Consider the following 22,179-nt stretch of genomic DNA (forward strand, 5'->3'; position numbering starts at 1 on the left):
AAATCAGCAACAGCAATTATCTATTTTTAAAGGGAAATTACTATACTTACCAAAGCATTTTTTTAAAACTTACTTCATTATCAGGTAGGTTATTAGCACTTTCTAGTTGAGAAGGTTCAAATTCTGGAAACTGTTCTAAACCCAAGCCATTTTGGCACAATCCTTTTCTGCTAACCACAAGAATTAGAGAATTTGTACACCTGAAGGATAGTACCACATGTTGATTAGAAGAAAGGCATTCTTTCAAATCAGTTGTTACCACAGGACCTGAAAAACAGCTGCTCGGTATCTAGATCACTTGGACCCTGGGTTAAAACTAACTCACACCGATGTATTATTTGTTCAAAAAGAAGGGCATAAAATGAGAAAGCAGAAACACAAATAGATATTTCTTACGGAAGCATAAAATAAAATGGAATGGAAACATGTAGAAAAACAGTGTTTTTTGTTTTGGACCATCAACTCCACAAGCCACCAAAAATACTGTCGATTAGGTCCAAGGAGAGATAAAAAGAAAAAGACCTTTAAAAAAAAAAATGTAAGTGTATACGTGCGTTATTTTCCTAAAGCATCTTAGATATGAAAAAACTTCCTTATCAGTTCCAAATTCAACACAATACAAAGCAAAGGAACTTTTATTACTACATTCACACAAGTAATGATTAAGTGCCCTGAAGTTTACCCTGATAGCTGAAGATTACCAAATATTAGTTTCCACAGAAGAACTGTTTTAACTTTCTAATCCTAATCAAAGGAGAAAAGGGTGGGAGGAAACTCAGTAAGTGCTTAGCACTGCCACTTCATTTCAAATGCCATTTTTGTCCTTGGGTGAATGCATATTACACCAAACCATGATCTAGCAATAGTTTTCTATTTGGTTTAACTAGTAGCATTTAAAGAGCTTAATACAGGACAATACTTTAACAGCTTTTTTATCTGAGACAAAGTTAACTCTAAGATAACATGACAAGCAATATACAAAATCTGTCCATCATTTTTTTGAGTCCATCTAACATACAGAGCAATATGGTATTTATAACCAGAAACTGCACTGAGAAGTAGACATATTAGTTTTTCAAGGTCTACCTGAAAACATGATGTTTTATTAAAAGAAAAACCAAAACACTTAAATCTCAAGTTCTATGGTTTTATAGTCCAGTCTTACTGAAGTTGCAGATTTCCTTTCTTGCAGACAAGGTAATATGCAGGAAGAACCCCACAAAGAGCACGCGGGCTCTGACAAATTGTACTATCTGGATTACAAATAAGTCTTGAAAATCTTCTGAAGAATGTCAAGGAGTTGCCATAGAGATTATATAGTGACCTTGATTTTATTTTTCTTTACCTAGAATTCTATAAATTCTAAAATTTATCAATTGATGTATCTTTTAAATAAACAGCACCAGTCTTGCCCATTGATACAATTAAAATTTGACTTTCTCAGTTCTTAGTTCACAAGTTTATTATGAAAAACACTGCAGTGCTCTTGTGCAGTAACATCGTCTTATAGGAGGGGGAAAAAACAGTTCTCTTCAAAACAACTCACCAGGTTCTGACAATAACAAAGAACAACATGAGGCTGAGATTTGAGAAGGGAAATAAACTGAGTGCAGACAAATCATACAATTAAATTAAACGGTATCCCTGAAAATAAACAAAACGATTTCAAAACTCACGGGTAGAAGGGAGGCCTTGGTACTTATTTTTAAAAATGTTCATTAAGCTCCAATGATTGTTTGCTGCTATCCTTATCTACAGTCATGCTGAGTAAAGCTATAGCTAAATGGAAGTTAAATTGTATTCACGAGGTGTTAATGTTTACATCTTATTATCTGCAGTCTCTCAGAGAAAGCAAAAGTAACTACAAATAGCGCTATGCCAGAAACTGGTTTCTTGACCAACAATGTCGCTTCAGCATGCAATGAACTGGTTCATTCTAAAGTGGTCACGGCTGTTGATGACAAGAGGCTTTGTATTTTTATATGGCACATCTTTTGGTCCGTGTGAAAACAAGTTTTTTTTTTTGAATTTTAACTATTCTCTGACACTTTGTGGAGTTACTGTTGCTCTTCCCATTTCCATTAGGTCAATTTATGGTTCATGGCAATACTGTACAAGTTTAAAATTTCATTACAGGAAGTAGTCTGGAGTACGACGAGTAACATGTGGCTCGCCTCTGCGAGGTGCTGGGTCGAACTGCAAGCTGAAACACAAAACATATTTTTTTTTAATACTCCATGTATCAGTGTACTGACAATCAAGAACATTGTTCTTTCAAACTTTACAATTTTGCCTATACAATTTCAGCTTGCCTTTAATGGAAGAGAACCCTATTTGTAGCCTAATCATCCAGTCTTCTAGCTGCGTGTCTCCTCAGAGCGAAGGCAAACTTCAGATAATTTTTTAAGACAAAAATTTTATACATCAGGATTCCTTCTAAGATTATTTAAAAGAAGGGTTCTACCAAATAAATAAAATTTAAAGAGCCCAATGTACTTGTATTCTCAACCCTACGATATATTTTATTAACCCCACAATAAAAACATGTTTAGAAGATAAAATCCTAATAATTCACACAGGTGCCTATACAGAACAAGTTTTTAATTGATGAATTTCAACATATCCTAAGTCTGTTCAAAAGGGGCACCCAGGTGGCTCAGTCAGTTAAGCATCTGACTCTTGGTTTCAGCTTAGATCATGATCTCAGGGTCATGAAACTGAACCCCACACTGGGCTCTGTGCTCAGCATGGAATCTGCCTGAGATTCTCTCCCTCTTCCTCTGCCCTCCCCGAACTCATGGTCTCTAATAAGATCTAAAAACAACAACATGGAAACATAAAAATCAAACTGGAATCTGGATATAGCATGAGCCCTTCAACTCTTAAACTTCCCTTTCCAGCTATACAGTGTGACTCAACCACAAAAGCAGCCAACTACTTAGGTGTAAATACTTACAAAGAGTATTTTAGAGTATCATCAAGTTCCATGATTGCAGCTTGATTACCACAACGATAACAATAGTTTGGAGCACTGAAAATCGTTACTACATTTCGGTCGTGGCACCAGTTATATCCCTACAAGGAAAAGAAAGGTGATAAAAACCTGTTTTACTCCCTTATTTACACAACTAAATGTGACTCAAAAAAAACCCCTTCCAAAAGGCTTATTTTAATAATTTTCTACTCTGTACAACTTAAAAAAAAAAATACATGAATTTTTCCTGAATTGCAGAACTAGATTATAAATAGAAAAGACACTAAAAAAACACCAATCACCAAAGAATAAAGTGTTTCTTCTACATCTGGCCTTCTGTGAATAGCAGTATCTCATCAGCTTCCCACTGCAGTGGCCTTGAATATAATCCAAGAGTGAGTATACAGGCATTCCTTGCAGATGCAGATAAAATACTCCTCAAGACCAAAACCACATTAATTCTCTCAGTCAGAGGTGAAGGTCCCCAAGTCAATCACTGCCTCGGTACCAAGAAAATAGGCCTCTAGAACTCCAGCCTCATTCTAAGTCCATGTGAATACACGAGTTACTTTTTAAGTCCTGTACACAAATACTGTTCCCTATCTTTAACAAAGTCATACTTTTTAAAATAATCACAATTTTTATTAGTATTAATCTAAGTAGGACCCTAATTTTGTAAGTGTGCTAATCAACATCTTATTTCCCTTTCAGTTTCTTCTTTAAAATTACCTATAATCCTACCATTCAAAGGACCACTGAAACATTCTGGTATTTCATCTCAATCTCTCTTCCATACATACACATGTTAAACACATGAAATAAACAAAACTGAGATAAAAAACGTTACAATGCCTCTCCCCTGAACCTTATTCTCCCAGGCTTAAATCCAAATCTCTACCCAGTCATTAAGAATTCTCTGAAAAACATGTCAACTATGAAACTCATTATGATCAAAAGCTTGAGATTTTAATTCTAATGTGCATCTACTGTAAAGGCTCAGGCTACAACAGGAAATTCACTGGAAGGGATAAATGGAGTATCCTCATTAATATCATTAATTAGCACACCCCACCAGAAAAACACTTACTAGTATCTTCCTTCATTACATTTATTTAAAAAGCAAATCAGATTTCAGAGACAAGAACATACCTCCATCACCAGCTGGTGAGCTCTGGACACCAATGTGAGGCCATTGGCATGATTAAATGTTTCAGAAATGTCTTGCCCAAAGGTGTAACCAGCTCCTCGAGGAGATATACCCCAACCACCACGATCATCTGGATCTGACCACAGCAAGTCACACATTGGACCCTAAAAAGCAAGTTAAGTTTTAAAGTGCCTCTTACAAAAATGATTTGAGTATTTCATCAGAGGGAGCACCCTATGAAGTCACACTTTGAGTGGTGTTTGCTAAACAAAGTTTAAGGTTTGTTTTAAAGTCAAGTATCTCGGGCGCCTGGGTGGCTCAGTGGTTAAGCCGCTGCCTTCGGCTCAGGTCATGATCTCAAGGTCCTGGGATCGAGTCCCGCATCGGGCTCTCTGCTCAGCAGGGAGCCTGCTTCCTCCTCTCTCTCTCTCTCTCTGCCTGCCTCTCTGCCTACTTGTGATTTCTCTCTGTCAAATAAATAAATAAAAAAATCTTAAAAAAAAATAAAAATAAAAAAAAATAAAGTCAAGTATCTCATCAAATAAATAAACTATTTCCAAATATTTTTAAAGGCGTATTGGGGCGCCTGGGTGGCTCAGTCAGTTGAGTGGCTGACTTTGGCTCAAGTCATGATCCTGGGGTCCTAGGATCGAGCCCCATGTCGGGCTCCCAACTCAGCGGGAAGTCTGTCTCTTCCTCTGCCCCTCACTCTGCTCCTGCTCTCCCTCTCTGTCAAATAAAATCTTTAAAAAAAAAAAAAAAAAAAGACATATCCTAGATCAATCAGCCCCAAGAGCAGTAAGTCCTATAGTATGCAAAATTCAATGTCAGACAATATAGACAAGTATTTAAGGCAGAGGCTCTGAAGACAACAACAGAGATTCTAGGCCCAGTCCCAAAGGTGTTGTGATCTTGACAAGTTTCTTAATACCAGCTTCTAAAGAAAGAGGTTGATGACAAGAGTGTTCATATCACATAGGGTCATTTTTGAGCATTAAAGGAGAGAACACATATAAGAAAGTAAGTTACGGGGGCGCCTGGGTGGCTCAGTGGGTTAAAGCCTCTGCTTTCAGCACAGGTCATGATCCCAGGGTCCTGGGATGGAGCCCCACTTCGGGCTCTCTGGTCAGCGGGGAGCCTGCTTCCCACCCCGCCCCCCACCTGCCTGCCTCTCTGTCTACTTGTGATCTCTTTCAAGTGAATAAATAAAATCTTAAAAAAAAAAAAAAAAGGTTACAATAAAATTTTTTCCTCTGAAAGGTTTTCTGAAAAGATTTCATTACCAAATAAAAGTCAATACCTCATTAAAAAAAAAAAAAAGTCAATACCTCATGAGGAACTTCTTGTAGGCGATCAAGTGCTCTGATGTGATCCAGTGTATCTATGGATGGTGAGAGGCCACCATGTAGACAGAATATCTGGAAAGAGTGGTTTATTAGGTTAACCGCACATAGAAGAAACTTTGAACATTCTGGACTAAGCTGCAACAGCAGCCCACATCACTTGGTGTTGACTTGTCTTTCTGTATTCTACCAGAACCAGGCTTGTCTCAGCAGGGGCAGTCTTTCTTCCAACCAACTCCAACCTAGTGAATACACTCCCTTTCTCCCAGATAACATTTCTCTCATCTTAACCTCAGCATAAACTATTATCTTTCTCATAGAATTTTCTTGCCATGTCTTCTGTACACTCTTCTACGTGGACTAGTAAATAGCTAATTATATCTCTAAGACTCATCCAGAAACAACTAAGAGGATGGATGGGCTACATCTTCCATCCCTGTTGTCCCAACATACAGTTCAGTGTTTAATACAAAGGTGGCATTTTAGAAGTCTAGAAGAGAAGTAGGGGTGGAAAAATGAGTGGCACCTAAACATCAGGAGAGCAGATTCATGAAAATAACCAGCAATGTAAGTTTTAGGAAGGCCTACATACCTGCCCATCCACCAAGGCAGTGAGAGGAAGATAGTCAAAAAGATCTGTAAAATATTTCCAAACATTTGCATTTCCATATTTCCTTAAACACTCATCATAGAAACCATATACTTGTGTGATCTGTCTGCTCTCATGATTTCCTCGAAGAATGGTGATGCGCTCACGGTAACGAACCTGAAACAACAAAACAGACAACAATATGAATACGTGGCTCCTTTAAAGACTAAATGACAATTCAGCAAACTTCCTACAGGAAAAGCCAGAGTTCCAATTTTGGTGGTGGTGGGGGGAAATCCCGTGCTCCCAAACACTGAAATGAAACCCCACATCTATAGACATCTGTCCGTGGAGAACCGGCAAACCCCATCTCAACTACAATCAAACTCCTGCTACTACCAACTTTATATTTATACTAAGCATAATCAACAGTCACAGAACTCCATGAAATTTCTTCTACAGTTAGATGACTTTGAGTAAACGTCTAGGTATGCAATAACCATAATAATTACTTTAGAACCTTTCCATCAGTCCAAAACTATCCCCTGTGGGGGCCGTCCCAACTCCTACTCCCAGCAACCATTTATTTACTTTGTCTTTTCCATATTTCCTTAAACCTTCATCATAGAAACTGTATTTGTGTGATGCCTGGTCTCATGATTTCCTCTTCTGAGACCTTTTTGTAAAATTTCATATAAATGGATTAGCACAAGATACAGTCTTTCATGTGTCTGGCTTTATTCACTTAGCAGAATATTTCTGGGGCTCATCTGAATAAGTATCAGTGGATCCTTATTGTTCCATTTTATTGCTGCACAGTATCCTGTTGAATGGCTATACCACATTTATTTCTTTATTCACCAGTAGGAGGAACATTTGAATGGCTTACAGGTTTTGAGTATTATGAATATGTTGCTATGGTCTTCTTGCCTATAAGTTTTTGTACAGACAAACAATACTCTTTCACTTCCCTTGGGTATATTCCTAGTCCAATATAACTTGCTGGGTATAAATATGGGTATAATGTTTTAATCTCTCCACAAACTAACACTTGGTATTATCAGCCTTACTAATGATAGTCTTTCTAATGGTTATGACTAACTTTAATTTGCATTTCCATGATAATTAATAATTTTGAGCATCTTTTCATGTGCTTATTGACTATTCATGTATCTTCTTGGATGAAATACCTCTTCAAGTATTTTGTCCATTTTTAATGTCTTCTTACTGAATTATAAATAGGTTTTTATTTTATGAACACAAGTACTTTTTTCTTAGTGATATACTTTGAGAAACAAAAATAAATCTTAATTTTGATGAAGTCCAATATAACAATCTTAATGGATTGTACTTTTCATATCATATCTTAGAAATCACTGCCTAACCCAGAGTTACAAATATTTTCTCCTATGCTTTATTCTAGAAGTTTCATAGCTTTAGCTTTTACATTTAGGCCTCTGATTTTGATCCATTTGTATGGTATGAGGTATCTAAGTCCATCTTTTTTTTGTATACGGATATCCAACCATCCTTGGCACTACTTACTGAAGTTTCCTTCCCCCAATTCCCCCCATTAGTGTGTAAGGGCTGCCACAGCTAAAGTAGAACAAATGGGCAGTTCAAACAACAAAAATTAATTTCCTCACAGTTCTTGAGCCTGGAAGTCCAGATCAAAGTGTGAGCAGGGTTAGTTTCTGCTGAAGGCTTGTCTCCTTGGCTAACAAAAGGTCATCTTCTCCATGTTTCTTATCATCTTCCCTCTGTATCTGCGTCTTAATGTCTTCTTATAGGGACACCAGTCATATGAAATTAGGGCTCACCCGTATAACTTCATTTTACCTCAATTACCTGTTAAAGGCCCTATCACCAAATACAGCCACATTCTAGAGGTACTGGGGGTTAAGACTTGAACATATGAATATGGGATATGGGGAGGTATATGCAGCTCAATTCAGCCCCATAACCTTTAAATATAAATTCTTAAAGGCAGCATATTCATTCTTCTGCTAATCTTTGGGATTCAACCTGGGCTTTAAGTACAAATTAGCTTGCAAGGTTGTTTTCATATTATCTAGAGAAACTTTCCATCATTTAATCCAACTGCTTCGTTTGCAGATGCAGAACTTAGAACTGCCTCCAAAAATGTTTTGTAGCATGTTACACGATTCAGAATAGTAGCTTCATGAACAAATACATTACATATTACCTAAAATTCAGCTCTTGCCAAAACCTATCTTACCACTTCTGCAGTATTAGAGGTTTCTGGCAGTCCATTTATCATTGTGAACATTCTTTAATAAAATCTCCCCCAAAGGTAAAATCACTTTCTTTCCAAGGAAAGGCAGAAAGCCTGCCATTCTAAAAACTAGTGACCACTACTGTGTCTCATTTTCAGATCTTCATACAATCCCTTACAGCTATGATTGGTATAAAGCAACTTGCTTTAATTATCATTCCTATTGTTCTAGGCTGTCAAAGTTTTAATGGCTCCAACTATTCCAGAGAGAAATCATAATTTAGATATTCACTTTTGTTGGATATTTAAATCAATTCTTTATCTAGTATTAAACATAATGCTGAAATTAATATTTTCACACAAATAAAGCTCTTTCCTTCTTTCTTCTTGAATTTCTTCTTCAGTAAAAATCTAATTATAGGATTACTATGCCCTAAGATGTAAACATCCTGACATTTAGTATCTTTTATTTCAAAAGCATCTAGAAAGGTAATTATACAACCTCCCCATGCCCTGATTAAATGAAGAAACATTTTTATTGGACCAGCCTTCTAACATTTCTCAAGTAACTTGAATAAGAATAACCTTTTAACTTTCATTCAGAATGAAGACAGGCGTATGATTTTTAAGTCCAAAACCTAAATACTGCATTCCTAAATATGGAATTTTATTCTAAAACGTAACATTCAGAGAAAAATCACAAATCACCAGGGTGAGGGGGGGAGATGGACACCAAAACTGAGAGGGGAGAGAGAGAGAAAAAAAAAAGAAAACCCAGTACAAAATGACCCCAAACAAAATCGAAATTACCTTAAGAGCTACAAGCAGAGTAACTGTTTCAACTGAATAATATCCTCTGTCAACATAATCTCCCATAAACAAGTAGTTTGTATCTGGCGATTTGCCACCAATTCTAAACAGTTCCATGAGATCATGAAATTGCCCATGTACATCTCCACAGACGGTGACTGGACATCGAACCTCCTGCACATTGGATTCTTTTGTCAGGATTTCTTTAGCCTACAAATGGAAATAAAATAAACCAATACATGTGTCATTAAACAACATTAAAGAAGATGTTTACTTAAACATAGCATAGATTGAAGAGCAGACTTAGTGTAAGATGAAATCGTAGGCATCGATAATTCCATTAAAGAGCGCAAGATACAGGCAGATTCCATCTACTGGTTATGCCATTCCTGATACTTAGAAAAAACAGGTGTCAAGATGTATAATTCCATTCCACTAATCACTATCAGTTTTTAGGCCTATTAGTTGCCATCTAACTAAATGCTAAAATAGTTCATTATGAGCAGCCATATAAGAATATTGAAAATGGAACAAGACATTCAGATACCTAGTTCCTTAGCTTTAAACTTCTACTTATAATATGCTGGCACTCCAGTATTCCAAGATGTGAAGAAAGGTTTCTAATTTCTGCTTAACTGGTTTTTTTGGGGGGAGGGATGGTGGGGGGAACAACAGATAAAAATTGCACCTGCATTTTTATACTTTTAATGCTAAAAATACAAACTTTTTGTTCTACAACTGTAACTATTCGATATACATGTTTTTTTTTTAATTTTGAAAAATGGTGCTATATTGTTGCTGAGTTGTGGTTTTCAGTTACATAATATCTGATAAGTGTAGAAGTAACATGAGCGTTACATGACATGAGAAATGGTATATAGTTAAGATATTTTTAAAAGTACAGATAAATACAAATTGATATACATGGTTTTTATAAAGTTGTTTGGTAGCATATGCATTCCCTCATATAATCACAAATTCATACATTACTTTTTTTTTTAAAGATTTTATTTATTTATTTGACAGAGAGAGATAGATGACAAATAGGCAGAGAGGCAGGCAAAGAGGGAGAGAGGAGGAAGTAGGCTCCCTGCTGAGCAGAGAGCCTGATGCGGGGCTCGACCCCAGAACCCTGATATCATGACCTGAGCTGAAGGCAGAGGCTTAACCCACTGAGCCACCCAGGCGCCCCCATACATTACTTTTTAAGGGCAGCATAACATTTCACTCAATCAAAAGCCTATCAGTCATTCAGCATGCATTTACTGATCATTTACCTTACCCCCAAAACCAAGTGCACTGAAGAACACCATTTACTTGCTCATCATCTGAGTGATAACAATGTCCCAGGCCTTGTGCTAGCCACTGGGGACCAGAGCATACAAGATGGGTCAATGGAGACAGGGGACCACAAATAAGAAACCAAGCAACAAAGTACAGGCTACGTTAAGTGATAAAAGGAACAAAGCAAATGGCGGAGACCCATTTAAATAAGACATCAAAATGAACAAGACAGCCCATAAAAGCACAGTGCAGCACCAGCAGCAGACAATAAAATGATCAGGTCAAGTGCTAAGACATGCTAGAGTAAGCAGAGTGTTTCAGGATCACAAACTGGGACAGCTAAGAAAACTGCCTCAGGTCAAAGAATGGGTGGGACTCAATTACAGGAAGGGAATGCCAGTAGGAAATGGGAGGAGGTGCAACATAGGCAAAGTGTGATCATGTGTATAAATTCTCAGGAAGAGGAGAAGATCTACATGGCTGAAGCATACCACTTAGTGCAGAGAAAAGGGTCTATTGGGGTAGGTTCAGGGTGAACCAGCTATCCTGGTTTTAGTGCTCAAAGTCTGGCATCCTAAGAAATATCTCAGTTGTGCTCAAGTAAACCAATAATAGCTGGTCACCCCAGGGAGGATACAAGGAGGAGAACAGGGCATGGACACAGACTGAAGAACAAGTCTAATCAAAGCACTTTTAGAAGAAAGATCCCCTACTGGAAAACTTGATGACTGAATTTAAGATTCCAGAGGTAGGCCTATACATGTGGATATCTGAGACAGAGTAGAGCTTAAAGGCCACTAGTATTCAGTGACCAATCCACCAACAAATCTTGCCTAGTCTCCCTCCAAAACATATCTCAAATCAATCTGTTTTTATCTTTTTTGCTACTACCCCGGTCCAAGCCACCATTACTTCACCTGTATTATGATGCTAGTCTCCATACTGAACTCCCTGCTTCCATTCTTTCTGCCTCCTATCTATTTTCCACCTAAATATCCAAGTTAAGAGCTAAGACTGTTCACCAGGTTCCTTTAATTCACCACTGCATACACAACACCTCAGTAGGGCAATGTGTTAGATATAAAAGGCATTTAATATCTGTTTGCTGAATGAATCTAGAACTTATTTATATGGTGGTACTGGTTAAATCATCTTCAGGGAAAGCCATGGATGTCTCTCAGGACATCAAAGTACAGGCCTGGAAAATGGTACCAAGTTCTCTGGAGAATGAAGAAATAACAGGTGACAGTAATAAGGAAAGGTGCCTGGATATCTAGGTAGATAAAATAAGCCCCCAAAACAGGGAATTTTTATCCTAGAGGAAGGCAGCATCCATCTACCTGGAGGGTTATTAGAGAAAGTATAGGACTTCCTCAGGAGGAGTCAGATTTCAGTTAAGCTGACAAGGTGAAAGAAATTTGTTCTGAAAATTATTTAAAAGTATTTACTTCACACATTCTACATTTATCGAGCATTTTCTTCTATGTGCAGCTAGCATTATGAATTGGTGTTCTAGAATGTACAGTGAGAGACTGGATCAGGGGAAGGAAACACACTAGAACACGGAGTTAAATTGCTACAGCAAATTGTTGCTAATGAGCCACGCTCACTAGATTTTAAGCCACAACCAAAGGTAACAAGGACTGTTTTTTTTTTTTTAAAAAAGACTTTATTTATTTATTTGATAGAGAGATCACAAGCAGGCAGAGCAGCAGGCAGAGAGAGAAGGGGAAGCAGGCTCCCCGATGAGCAGAAAGCCTGATGTGGGGCTCGATCCCAGGACCCTGTGATCATGACCTGAGCTGAAGGCAGAGGCTACTACTGAGCCACCCAGGGGCCCCATAAGGACTGATTTTAAGGCAGTGGTATGCAACCTTAGCCATATATTAAAAATCACCTGTGAAGTTCTTTTTAAATAAATAAATAAATAAATCACACACACACACACACACACACACGCGCGCGCGCGCATGTTAAGGCTACTCCTCTCTCAAGCCAGAATCTTTGGTAGTGGAATCCAAGCATCAATAGTTTTTTAGTCTTCCCTCCTTATTCCACACAAGTGTTTTCTTAGTTTAAGGGGGAAAAAAAAATTACACACACACACACACACACACATATATATATATAAAAAAAAATTTTTTTAAAGATTTTACTTATCTGAGAGCACAAGTAAGCACAATGGGGGGGGGGTGTTGCAGAGGGAAAGGAAGAAGACTCCCTGCTAAGCAGGGAGCCCACTATGGGGCTCCATTCCAAAACCCCAAGATCACCACCTAAGCTGAAGGCAGACGCCCAAATGACTGAGCCACCCAGGTCCCTCTAACCACCATTATTTTCAAGTCTCAGAAATATTTAAGGAGCCTATTTCAAGACCCTGACCAATCACTGACATCCAAAAACTAGTCATTATTTTGTTCTAAGTTTAGAAAAAATTTCTGCTATGCCTCAAAAGTGATTTATCTTAAGAAATATATATAATACATCTTGCTAGTGTAATTCCGATTTCCCATGATTTATTATTGCTAAAAAAGCAGAATTTCTTTAGGCATATCCCATAAGACTGTTTGGCATTAATACCATGTCCAGTGTTTTTAGCACCTGGCACATAGTAATGAAAATAGCCATGAATACCATGATAGGTCCCACTTCAAAGAAATTTGTAAGTTATTCAGAAGTTTTAAAAGGGCAATGACATAAGAAACCAGATGGTCACAACCACATAAATCTTGCAGTTCTATGAGAAATTAAATTCTAAAATACATCTCTTGACACCTGCTTACCTGCAAGACTATTCTCTATGTAAATGATAAAAAGTTGCCATTCACAACTGCCCAAAGTTTCTTATTACTATCTACTCAAAATATAAAAGGACAATTAAACCTAACTGCTAGTTGTTCCTTTTATTCCAATTTCGACATATCCTAATGACAAACACTGTACCTTTACTTCTATTCTATTTCTTAAGTAGGCTCCACTCCCAGTGTGGAGCCCAACACGGGGCTTGTATGCACAATCCTGAGATCAAGACTTCAGCTGAGATTAAAAATCAGATGTTCCACTGACTGAACTAGCTAGGCACTCTGATCTTTAATTTTACTTTTAAAATTGTGCAAGTTATAGTGACACATTGTCACATAAAAAAAAATTAGCAGCAGATAAAACCAAATGTCCCTTTTGACCATTCTCCACAATCCCATTCCTCTTGGGCAAAGTAACCACCAAGAGTATTCTGATGTACATCCTTTGAAACCCCGTTTACTACAAGTTTTACATATATATTATATGCCTACAAGAACATAATTGTTTTCTTTTGCACTTTTAAACTAGGAAATGTATTATTCAGCAGCCTGTTTCTCTCTCCAACAGTCCATCCTGGAGATCATAATGCACACATATAGACCTGATTAATTTTTTGTGCTAGAGGTAGCATAGTCCCTGGGATTATAGTAAGGGGAGGGCAAGGATGAAAATGTAAAAATGCTGCAATGTATATATATATAAAACTTCACAGAACAAGGTTGAAACTGGAATAAGCTAGTCCAATAATAACAGTTTAACTAAAAGTTATTTTTCTACAGTCCTAAAATTCAAACAATTTGGAGATTCACTTGAAGAAAAGAAACCTTTAGAATTTATTATTAATGTCCTGCTTTATGAGTTCAGATTTAGAAATCCTAAAATTTTCAACTTACCATCAGGTTTCCTGGGTATGGAGAACATTAAAATGTTGATAGACTTTTTTTTTAAAGATTTTATTTATTTGACAGAGAGCACAAGTAGGCAGAGCAGCAGGCAGAGGGAGAGAGAAAAGCAGGTTCTCTGCCTAGAAGGGAGCCAAATGTGGGACTAGATTCCATACTGGGATCATGACCTGGGCCAAAGGCAGCCGATTAATCGACTGAGCCACCCAGGTACCCAAAATGTTGATAGATTATGGCTGTCTTTTTTTTTTTTTTTTTTAAGATTTTTATTTATTTATTTGACAGACAGAGATCACAAGTAGGCAGAGAGGCAGGCAGAGAGGGAGAGAGGAGGAAGCAGGTTCCCTGCCAAGTAGAGAGCCCGATGCAGGGCTCGATCCCAGGACCCTGAGAACGTGAACCGAGCCAAAGGCAGAGGCTTTAAACCACTGAGCCACCCAGGTGCTCCAGATTATGGCCGTCTTAAATCTACCACACCAACAAAAACTACTCTCATTTCTTTGTATTCCCTTCCAGCTTTTACCCACATATAGACCTCTTGCTTAAAATTGGTAAATACCTCAATTTCTGTCCTAAAGTTCATACTCATAGGGACGCCTAGGTGGCACAATAGATTAAGTGTCTGATTTGGGCGCAAGTTGGGATCAAGACCCAAGTTGGGCTCTCTGCTCTGAGGGGAGTCTGCTTTTGCTTCTTCCTCTACCACTGCCCCTCCCCCCACTCATTCGCTGCATGCTTTCTCTCTCAAATAAGTAAAATCTTTAAAGTTCATATACATGAAGCCAATGTCCTATAGCATTATAGTGATCATTTTAAAATGCCGCATAATATCCTCCCAGATTAATATATGTACTGTTTATTTAACTTCCTTTCAGATTTTCAATTGTGGGAATAAAGAGCAAAATAACGCTAACTTTTTTTTTTTAAGATTTTATTTATTTATTTGTTAGAGAACGAGCGAGCGTGAGCACAGGCAGACAAAGTGGCAGGCAGAGGCAGAGGCAGAGGGAGAGGCAGCTCCCCGCCGAGCAAGGAGCCGGATGTGGGACTTGATCCCAGGACGCTGGGATCATGACCTGAGCCGAAGGCAGCTGCTTAACCCACTGAGCCACCCAGGCGTCCCAACGCTAACGTTTTTTGATTACATAGTCCATAAAGTTCAATTATTTCCAACTCACATATGTAATAATGTTAGAATGCACTCATTCACATCTATTTCAAATATAAAATGTTGCCCTCTGATTTAACTGGTACTTTTTATTTTAGAGTTCAAACTTTCTAGTCTGTTTATTTACTATCAGTTATTCTTCCTCCTACACAGATTGTCCACACAATTCTTTGAGTATCTATCAACGGAGAGCTAAGTGATGCTCTTTTATATATTTTTCTATTAAAAATCTGATTATTAATTCAAATGTTCACTGTAACTCTATTTTACTAAATTAAACATTTCACACTTTAATCACAATTGAGTATATCTTCTGCCAATACAGCCATAAAGACATAAGGGAAGTAAACCTAAAGAAATACAAGAACTAATTTTGAATTTTATTTTTTAGTTTCACAATTGCAAACATTTGGAAACTATTTTATTATTTATTTATTTATTTTTTATTTATTTGACAGACAGAGGTCACAAGTAGGCAGAAAGGCAGGGAGGAGGAAGCAGGCTCCCTCCCAAGCAGAGAGCCAGAGGCGGGGCTTGATCCCAGGACCCTGGGATCATGACCTGAGCCGAAGGCAGAGGCTTTAACCCACTGAGCCACCCAGGCACCCTGGAAACTATTTTAAAAAGCAAATTCATGGGGTGCCTGGGTGGCTCACTCATTTAAGCATCCACTCTTGCTTTTGGCTCAGGTCATGATCTCAAGTGTGGTGGGATCTAACCCAGCATCAGGCGCAGGGAGTCTACTTGAGATTTTCTTCTTGAGCGTGCGCACACTCTCTCTCTCTCTTAAATAAAAAAAAAATTTTTTAATGGCAAATTTGCAAGCAATAATAATATTTTTCAATACCATAAGAGAATTTGTGGCATACTGCTTTTATGAAAAATAACAGGTAGGTTTTCTTGATTTTCATTAATTTGCAAATAAATTAAGGTTCATGACAAACTAGTGTATACAGCTAGATTTTTACTTTGGTGTGATACATAATGTAGACATATTACTAGCCCCGGAAGCAAATAAATCTTGAGTTAATCATCTTCAACTATCAAACCTTTCTTCATATTAGGTGTTTTTTCATTAATTACATCAAACAGATGCCTCTAACGTTTTATGAAATATTTTGGTCTTCCATATGATTACACTGTATGCATACTATCTGTGTGATTACACGATAAAAGTACTATAATCCTCCATATAATGTTCTACCAACTAGTAGTTACTACTTGGTTTTAAGGTTATAAAAGGCCAGGGATGTGAATAATTCTAAAATTGTATTAAAGGAAAATACTTAAGAGATAAGTGGGTTGCTCATTCAGTTAAACATCTGCCTTCGGCTCAGGTCGTGATCCCAGGGTCCTGGGACAGAGTCCCACATCAGGCTCCCTCCTCAGTGGGGAGCATTCTTCTCCCTCTTCCTGCTGGTCCCCCTGCTTTTGTGCGCTCGCCCGCTCTGACAAATACATAAAAACTTAAAAAAAATTAAAATATTTAAGTTCATATTCTTCCACTTCTGTCAAATGCACATGTGTAGGAATTAAAAATTCCCATTCCTGCATAGAGGAAAAAAATTATATGTAACAGAGAAATGTTGGTATATATGTAGTTTAAAAATTCTCACCACAACAATCTATCATGAATGATATGTGACCACTCTGGATGTTTCAGTTTCCTCCCTCATCTATACCAAGTGACTTGGCCTATGGTCTTTAAGGTTCCTTTCATCACTGAAATTTTACTAAAGCAATTCTTAAGCCTTTTCACTAAATCATAGATACCCAACAGAAAAAGGGTGGGCACTACTGCCAGTTTACAAACAATGGGTGGCAGACTAATGACATGCACTTGATCACCATTAGCACAAATATTTTAAAACCTTTCCCCTCTAAAGAGTTACTTCAAGTTTAAACTCCTGACTAATGAATGTGAAACCCTACTATTAGTGCAACAAATTAACAAATCCCTAAAATAATGCTATTTAGACAAAACAGTGAAAATGAGTAATTCACATAATAATAGCTTAATAAATTTTGACTGAATGAATTCCAGAACTAAATATACACTGTCACATAGTTAACAGTACCACTGACACTCCATAGTCTTTGGTGAACTATACTTTGTATATAATTCTAGCTAGGTAAATGAACTCTGTCTCCCAGGAGCAGTATGGAAAAAGGTTTACAATCTTCTTGCAGCCCCCTCAACATCCATACTCCCATCTGTAGTAGTAACTAAATGACCGAAGCAGAAGCGAGGACATGGAGTACCACAGTAACTGGCCAACTGGTCACATACAGTTTATAAAATACACAGATTCAGATATACACAACTCTGTCACTGCCTTGTTCATCCATCCCAAACCACGCTACCGATATATAAGTAAGTAATAGTAATTCTGTACTGTTAAGAAATTAAGCAGTTAATCCCAGATTGCACTTTACAATTTTTTCAGAATCCATCCCCAGCCATTTACTGGCAGCCAGACCCCTATTTCAGCTGCTTCTACCACTTCTGCAGAAGCTAAAAGAAACGCTATTTAAAACAGCAAAAAAACAAAATCTTTTCCCTTCATAGTTTTTTTTTTTTAAAGATTTTATTTATTTATTTGACAGAGAGAAATCACAAGTAGTCGGAGAGGCAGGCAGAGAGGGAAGCAGGCTCCCTGCCGAGCAGAGAGCCCGATGCGGGACTCGATCCCAGGACCCTGAGATCATGACCTGAGCCAAAGGCAGTGGCTTAACCCACTGAGCCACCCAGGCGCCCCTCCCTTCATAGTTCTAGTTCAATTCCTATCTCACTTGTGTGGGAAGTACAGCTTGAAGGTTTTTTCAGACAAGGATGGTAATGAAGGGGAAAAAAAAAGGAAATGAGAGATGGGTCAAAAAAGTAAAAAAAAAAAGGGGGGGGGATTCTCTGCCATACCAAACTTTCCCTCTCTTCTGAGCACCCTCAAAAAAGACCCTCCCTCTGTGAAATGTGTAAGCCTGATGATTCATAGACCTGTAACCCTGAGGCAAATAATATATATTAATAAAAATAATTAAAAAAAAACAACAACCCTCAACACAAACCTATTATCTCCAGGTTTTCCTAGCTCAACCTCCTCCAACCTAAACAAAGAATACTTCACAGGTAACTGACAAATAACTTACAATACCAGCAATATCGTCGGCCATTAAAGAGGGGTGGGGCAGAGACACCTGACAGGTGATACAAATGTTACCCACAAACTCTACCAGTGCCTCTCATGCTTTCTATAGCATGAGTTTCACCTGCCAGTATTTGTAGGCAGAACTCTTGACTTTGACAGAGAAAAGAAAAGGAGTTGGGGGACCTGTGTTTCCAAATAGTAGGGCTGTTCACCTTTTCGATGCTTCCACATTAATTCAACCCAAAACCAAGTGCACTACTGCTTCATGACTAGGAGATCATGAAACACACACTGACATGACACATACAGGTAGGTCTGACTACGGAAGCCATGATAAAAAGGCATTTTACAAACTGTACTGAACAATATAAATATTAGGTTTGCTTTTCAGGTATAAAGTTCTGTTTCCAGACCATGATTTGCACTAAGAATACACACAAAATGAACTGGCATTTTCTTCTCACTAATGTTATTTGAGGGGCAAATACAGCCAGCCACACTCAAAATTGAAAAATTAACTGTTTCCTCCTCCAGGACAAAGTGAGACAACACTGTGTGACATAAATAGGAAGGTTTCAAGCAATGAACAAAATGCTTTATTTTACAGAGCTATTGATTCCACAATTCAGTTTGACTCCCAATTCACCTCCTTTTTCATTAACACCACCTAAGAAAAGAGGGGAGCTGTGGAGCAACATTAGAACACTGGGCCGAGAATCTGTAAGCCTGCACATTGCACTTTAGCCCCCAAAGTCAAGTCACTTTACCTTTCTTTTTTTTAAAAGATTTTATTTATTTATTTGACAGCGAGATCACAAGCAGGCAGAGAGACAGGCAGAGGGGGGAGGAGGAAGCAGGCTCCCCACTGAGCAGAGAGTCTGGAGCTCAATCCCAGGACCCTGAGATCATGACCTGAGCCGAAGGCAGAGGCTTAACCCACTGAGGCAACCAGGAGCCCTCACTTTACCTTTCTGAGCCTCTGGTTTCCATCTATCACTGAGGATGATTACTGTCTCATAAACTTAAAAGAACTGTGAATGTGAAAATACACAAACAAATATACAAACATCGTTCTGCATCATGCTTTCCCTTTGTTCTCAATATTCAAATTACTATTATGGAAATGAGCCAAACAACCTTTTAAATGTTTGGGTTTTGTTTGTTTTGTTTTTTTAAGATTTATCTATGCATTCCAGAGGGAAAGAGACAGTGAGGGAGAGAGAGGGTGAGCAGGGGGATGGGGGAAGGGAGTGCTCCCTGCATGAGCAGGAGGGCCAGAGGGAGAAAGAATCTCAAGCAGACTCCAGGTTGAGCTCAACATGGGGCTCATCTCACCACCCTGAGATCAAGACCTGAGCCAAAAACAAGAGTCTGAAGCTTAACCAACTACACCACCCAGCTGCCTCCAAACAATGTTAAATTAAGCACACATATAGGCTCACAAAAATTTATTAACCACTTCATACAGAAATTTAACTTTGGTCAAACATTTTGTAGTTCATCCAGTGAGAAGGAGGGTTTGTTTTTTACCATACTCCTGTAACAAATGTGAGGCCTTAGTGACTGCATTTTATTTATAGTGTTTGCAGAGCAATGGAAAAGAGCATACCTAGGTAAAGAACTCCTTTGGGGAAAGGGGAAAAAAAAAAAAAAAAAAACTGGCTATCAAACAACATTCTCCACAAGTTTGGAAAGACCTGAAAGGACAAAGCCAAAAATCTTACCTAAATTAAACCACTGATGAAGTCACCGTTTACTGTAGTTGATACTATTTACTTCTTCCAATCTCTAAGTGGAAACATACCTTCCAATTATACAAATGTAGTAATGTTACTGACTACAGAACTGTACCTGAGACAAGACTGTATGCACTCACCACAAATTTTCAACAATGAACTAAAATTATGATCCTCAAAATGACAAAGTATACTCCACATACAATCATCTTGGCTTTGATATAAATCTTAATCACACTGTGAAGGGAAAAAATGCTTAACTAGTCAACTGCAAAAAAAAGTATTTACCTTTGTCTATAAACACACACCTAGATTCTCTGCATTTTGAACACCTACCACTATTAACTACTAATGGGAGATCGTAATAATAGTCTCTGAATTTTTTAGTCACCATGACCTCTCATGGTATACTTCTATCTTTACCATTTAAATATTTCATTCAGATCACCTACCACCTTCAGGTGGATAAAAGGAAGGCTTTTGTGTTACTTTTCCTTCTTAAAATTAAAGAAACGATCAACTACTACCAAGTACCTATCTCCAACAAGTGTTTTTTCTTTAAAAGGATAATCTATTATACGAATGAAAAATAGTTCCCTCGAGATTTTCAAAATACATAGTTTTCACTAGATGTGCTATTGGCTGTTCAATTAAGAGTGAAAAGAGAATTTTTGCTGTAGTTTCCTAGTACAAAAAATCATTTCAAGTCATGCATCCTCACTCATTTCACATACCTAAAAAGCTGCCTTAAAACTTAGTTTGCGAAGTTAATATACTCCGCAGTTCAAAAACTTACAAGTTAAAAAGAGTGTGAAGACTGCATAATATTTCCCCTCAAGAACCCATTTCTTGGGCGCCTGGGTGGCTCAGTGGGTTAAGCCGCTGTCTTCGGGTCAGGTCATGATCTCAGGGTCCTGGGATCGAGTCCCGCATCAGGCTCTCTGCTCGGCAGGGAGCCTGCTTCCTCCTCTCTCTCTGCCTACTTGTAATCTCTCTCTGTCAAATAAATAAATAAAATCTTTAAAAAAAAAAAAAGAACCCATTTCTTGGGAACCTTACTTCAAATATTATTTCCACCTTTTTGGCTCTAAGAACAGAAATCTGGACATAGTAGAAAGCAATGGAGATATAAGTATACAGTGGTAAATCTCACTGTATCTTAGTTTTACAAAGATGGGGAAAGCAATCACATTTAGCACATTCATAAATCTTCACACACTCAAACTAAGCACCCACTATTATCTCCTGCAGTCTCTAACACAAACCCTGTGCTCCTCTCGTGCATCTACTACTTACCTACTTCCAACCAGATTCAGGCTCCTTGAGACTGAATGTGATTATACTTCATTGCTTTTCATTTCTCTCATAAAAGTAAGCAATTGTGAATAGTAAGCAGGTGTTCAATATTTAAACACAACATACTAATTTAAATTGGATTATATAATCTCAGATTAGAAGGGAGCCTGGAACATCTATTTTACTCTTAGTTTCAGTAGCAAAATGTGGACTAGGTGATTGTCCCAAGGTCAGTCACAACTGTTCTACAACAGAAAGAGGACTAGCGCCCAGGTCTAACTTGAAGTCCGGTAGTCTTCCAATTACACCATTACCTCTCTTCCGATGTTTTCTACACAAATAACTAGTCACCTCACCAAATGCTGACTCAAAGTCTATATAGCACTGATCCCTAAAAGTCATAAAATCATCACTTAACAGCACCTAGAAATTAAGACTTGACAGTATACGTGAAGTAAGTTTAAAAAGCCTCTTTCTAAACCTTCATACAAACACCATCCTTATCTGATGAGGGTAAAGAAGGAACAGAAGACACTGCTAACATTAAAATTCAGCTCCAATAGGTAATTTGCCACCTCATCAACTAGTAGGAGAGTTGTTCAGGATAACGATAAATAAATCTGAATTTGACTCATTTAAATTGCAATTATTCACAGCACGGTTTCTGAAAAAGCCTGCATTAGGAGTATATACATCAAACTCATGAACCTAATTCTTCCATCAAACCGCAAACGAGTCAGCATAAT

General features: G+C 37.9%; 1 protein-coding gene across 2 annotated transcripts in view; it reads right to left on the minus strand.

The window, feature by feature from the left end:
* Positions 1-607: 607 nt before the first annotated feature.
* Positions 608-22,179, minus strand: part of PPP2CA (protein phosphatase 2 catalytic subunit alpha) — a 134,171-nt gene continuing 112,599 nt past the window's right edge. For both annotated transcript variants that reach the window (XM_059417583.1, XM_059417582.1), the window contains 6 exons: positions 9,100-9,309; positions 6,057-6,230; positions 5,450-5,539; positions 4,124-4,285; positions 2,957-3,075; positions 608-2,203 (listed from right to left, as the gene is read on the minus strand). In XM_059417583.1, coding sequence (XP_059273566.1) covers positions 2,131-2,203; positions 2,957-3,075; positions 4,124-4,285; positions 5,450-5,539; positions 6,057-6,230; positions 9,100-9,309 — 828 coding nt within the window. In that variant the 3' untranslated portion in view covers positions 608-2,130. The remainder of the gene's footprint in view (positions 2,204-2,956; positions 3,076-4,123; positions 4,286-5,449; positions 5,540-6,056; positions 6,231-9,099; positions 9,310-22,179) is intronic.

The sequence above is a fragment of the Mustela nigripes genome, chromosome 12 (genome assembly GCF_022355385.1).
Source record: "Mustela nigripes isolate SB6536 chromosome 12, MUSNIG.SB6536, whole genome shotgun sequence".
In the NCBI taxonomy this organism is placed as follows: domain Eukaryota; kingdom Metazoa; phylum Chordata; class Mammalia; order Carnivora; family Mustelidae; genus Mustela; species Mustela nigripes.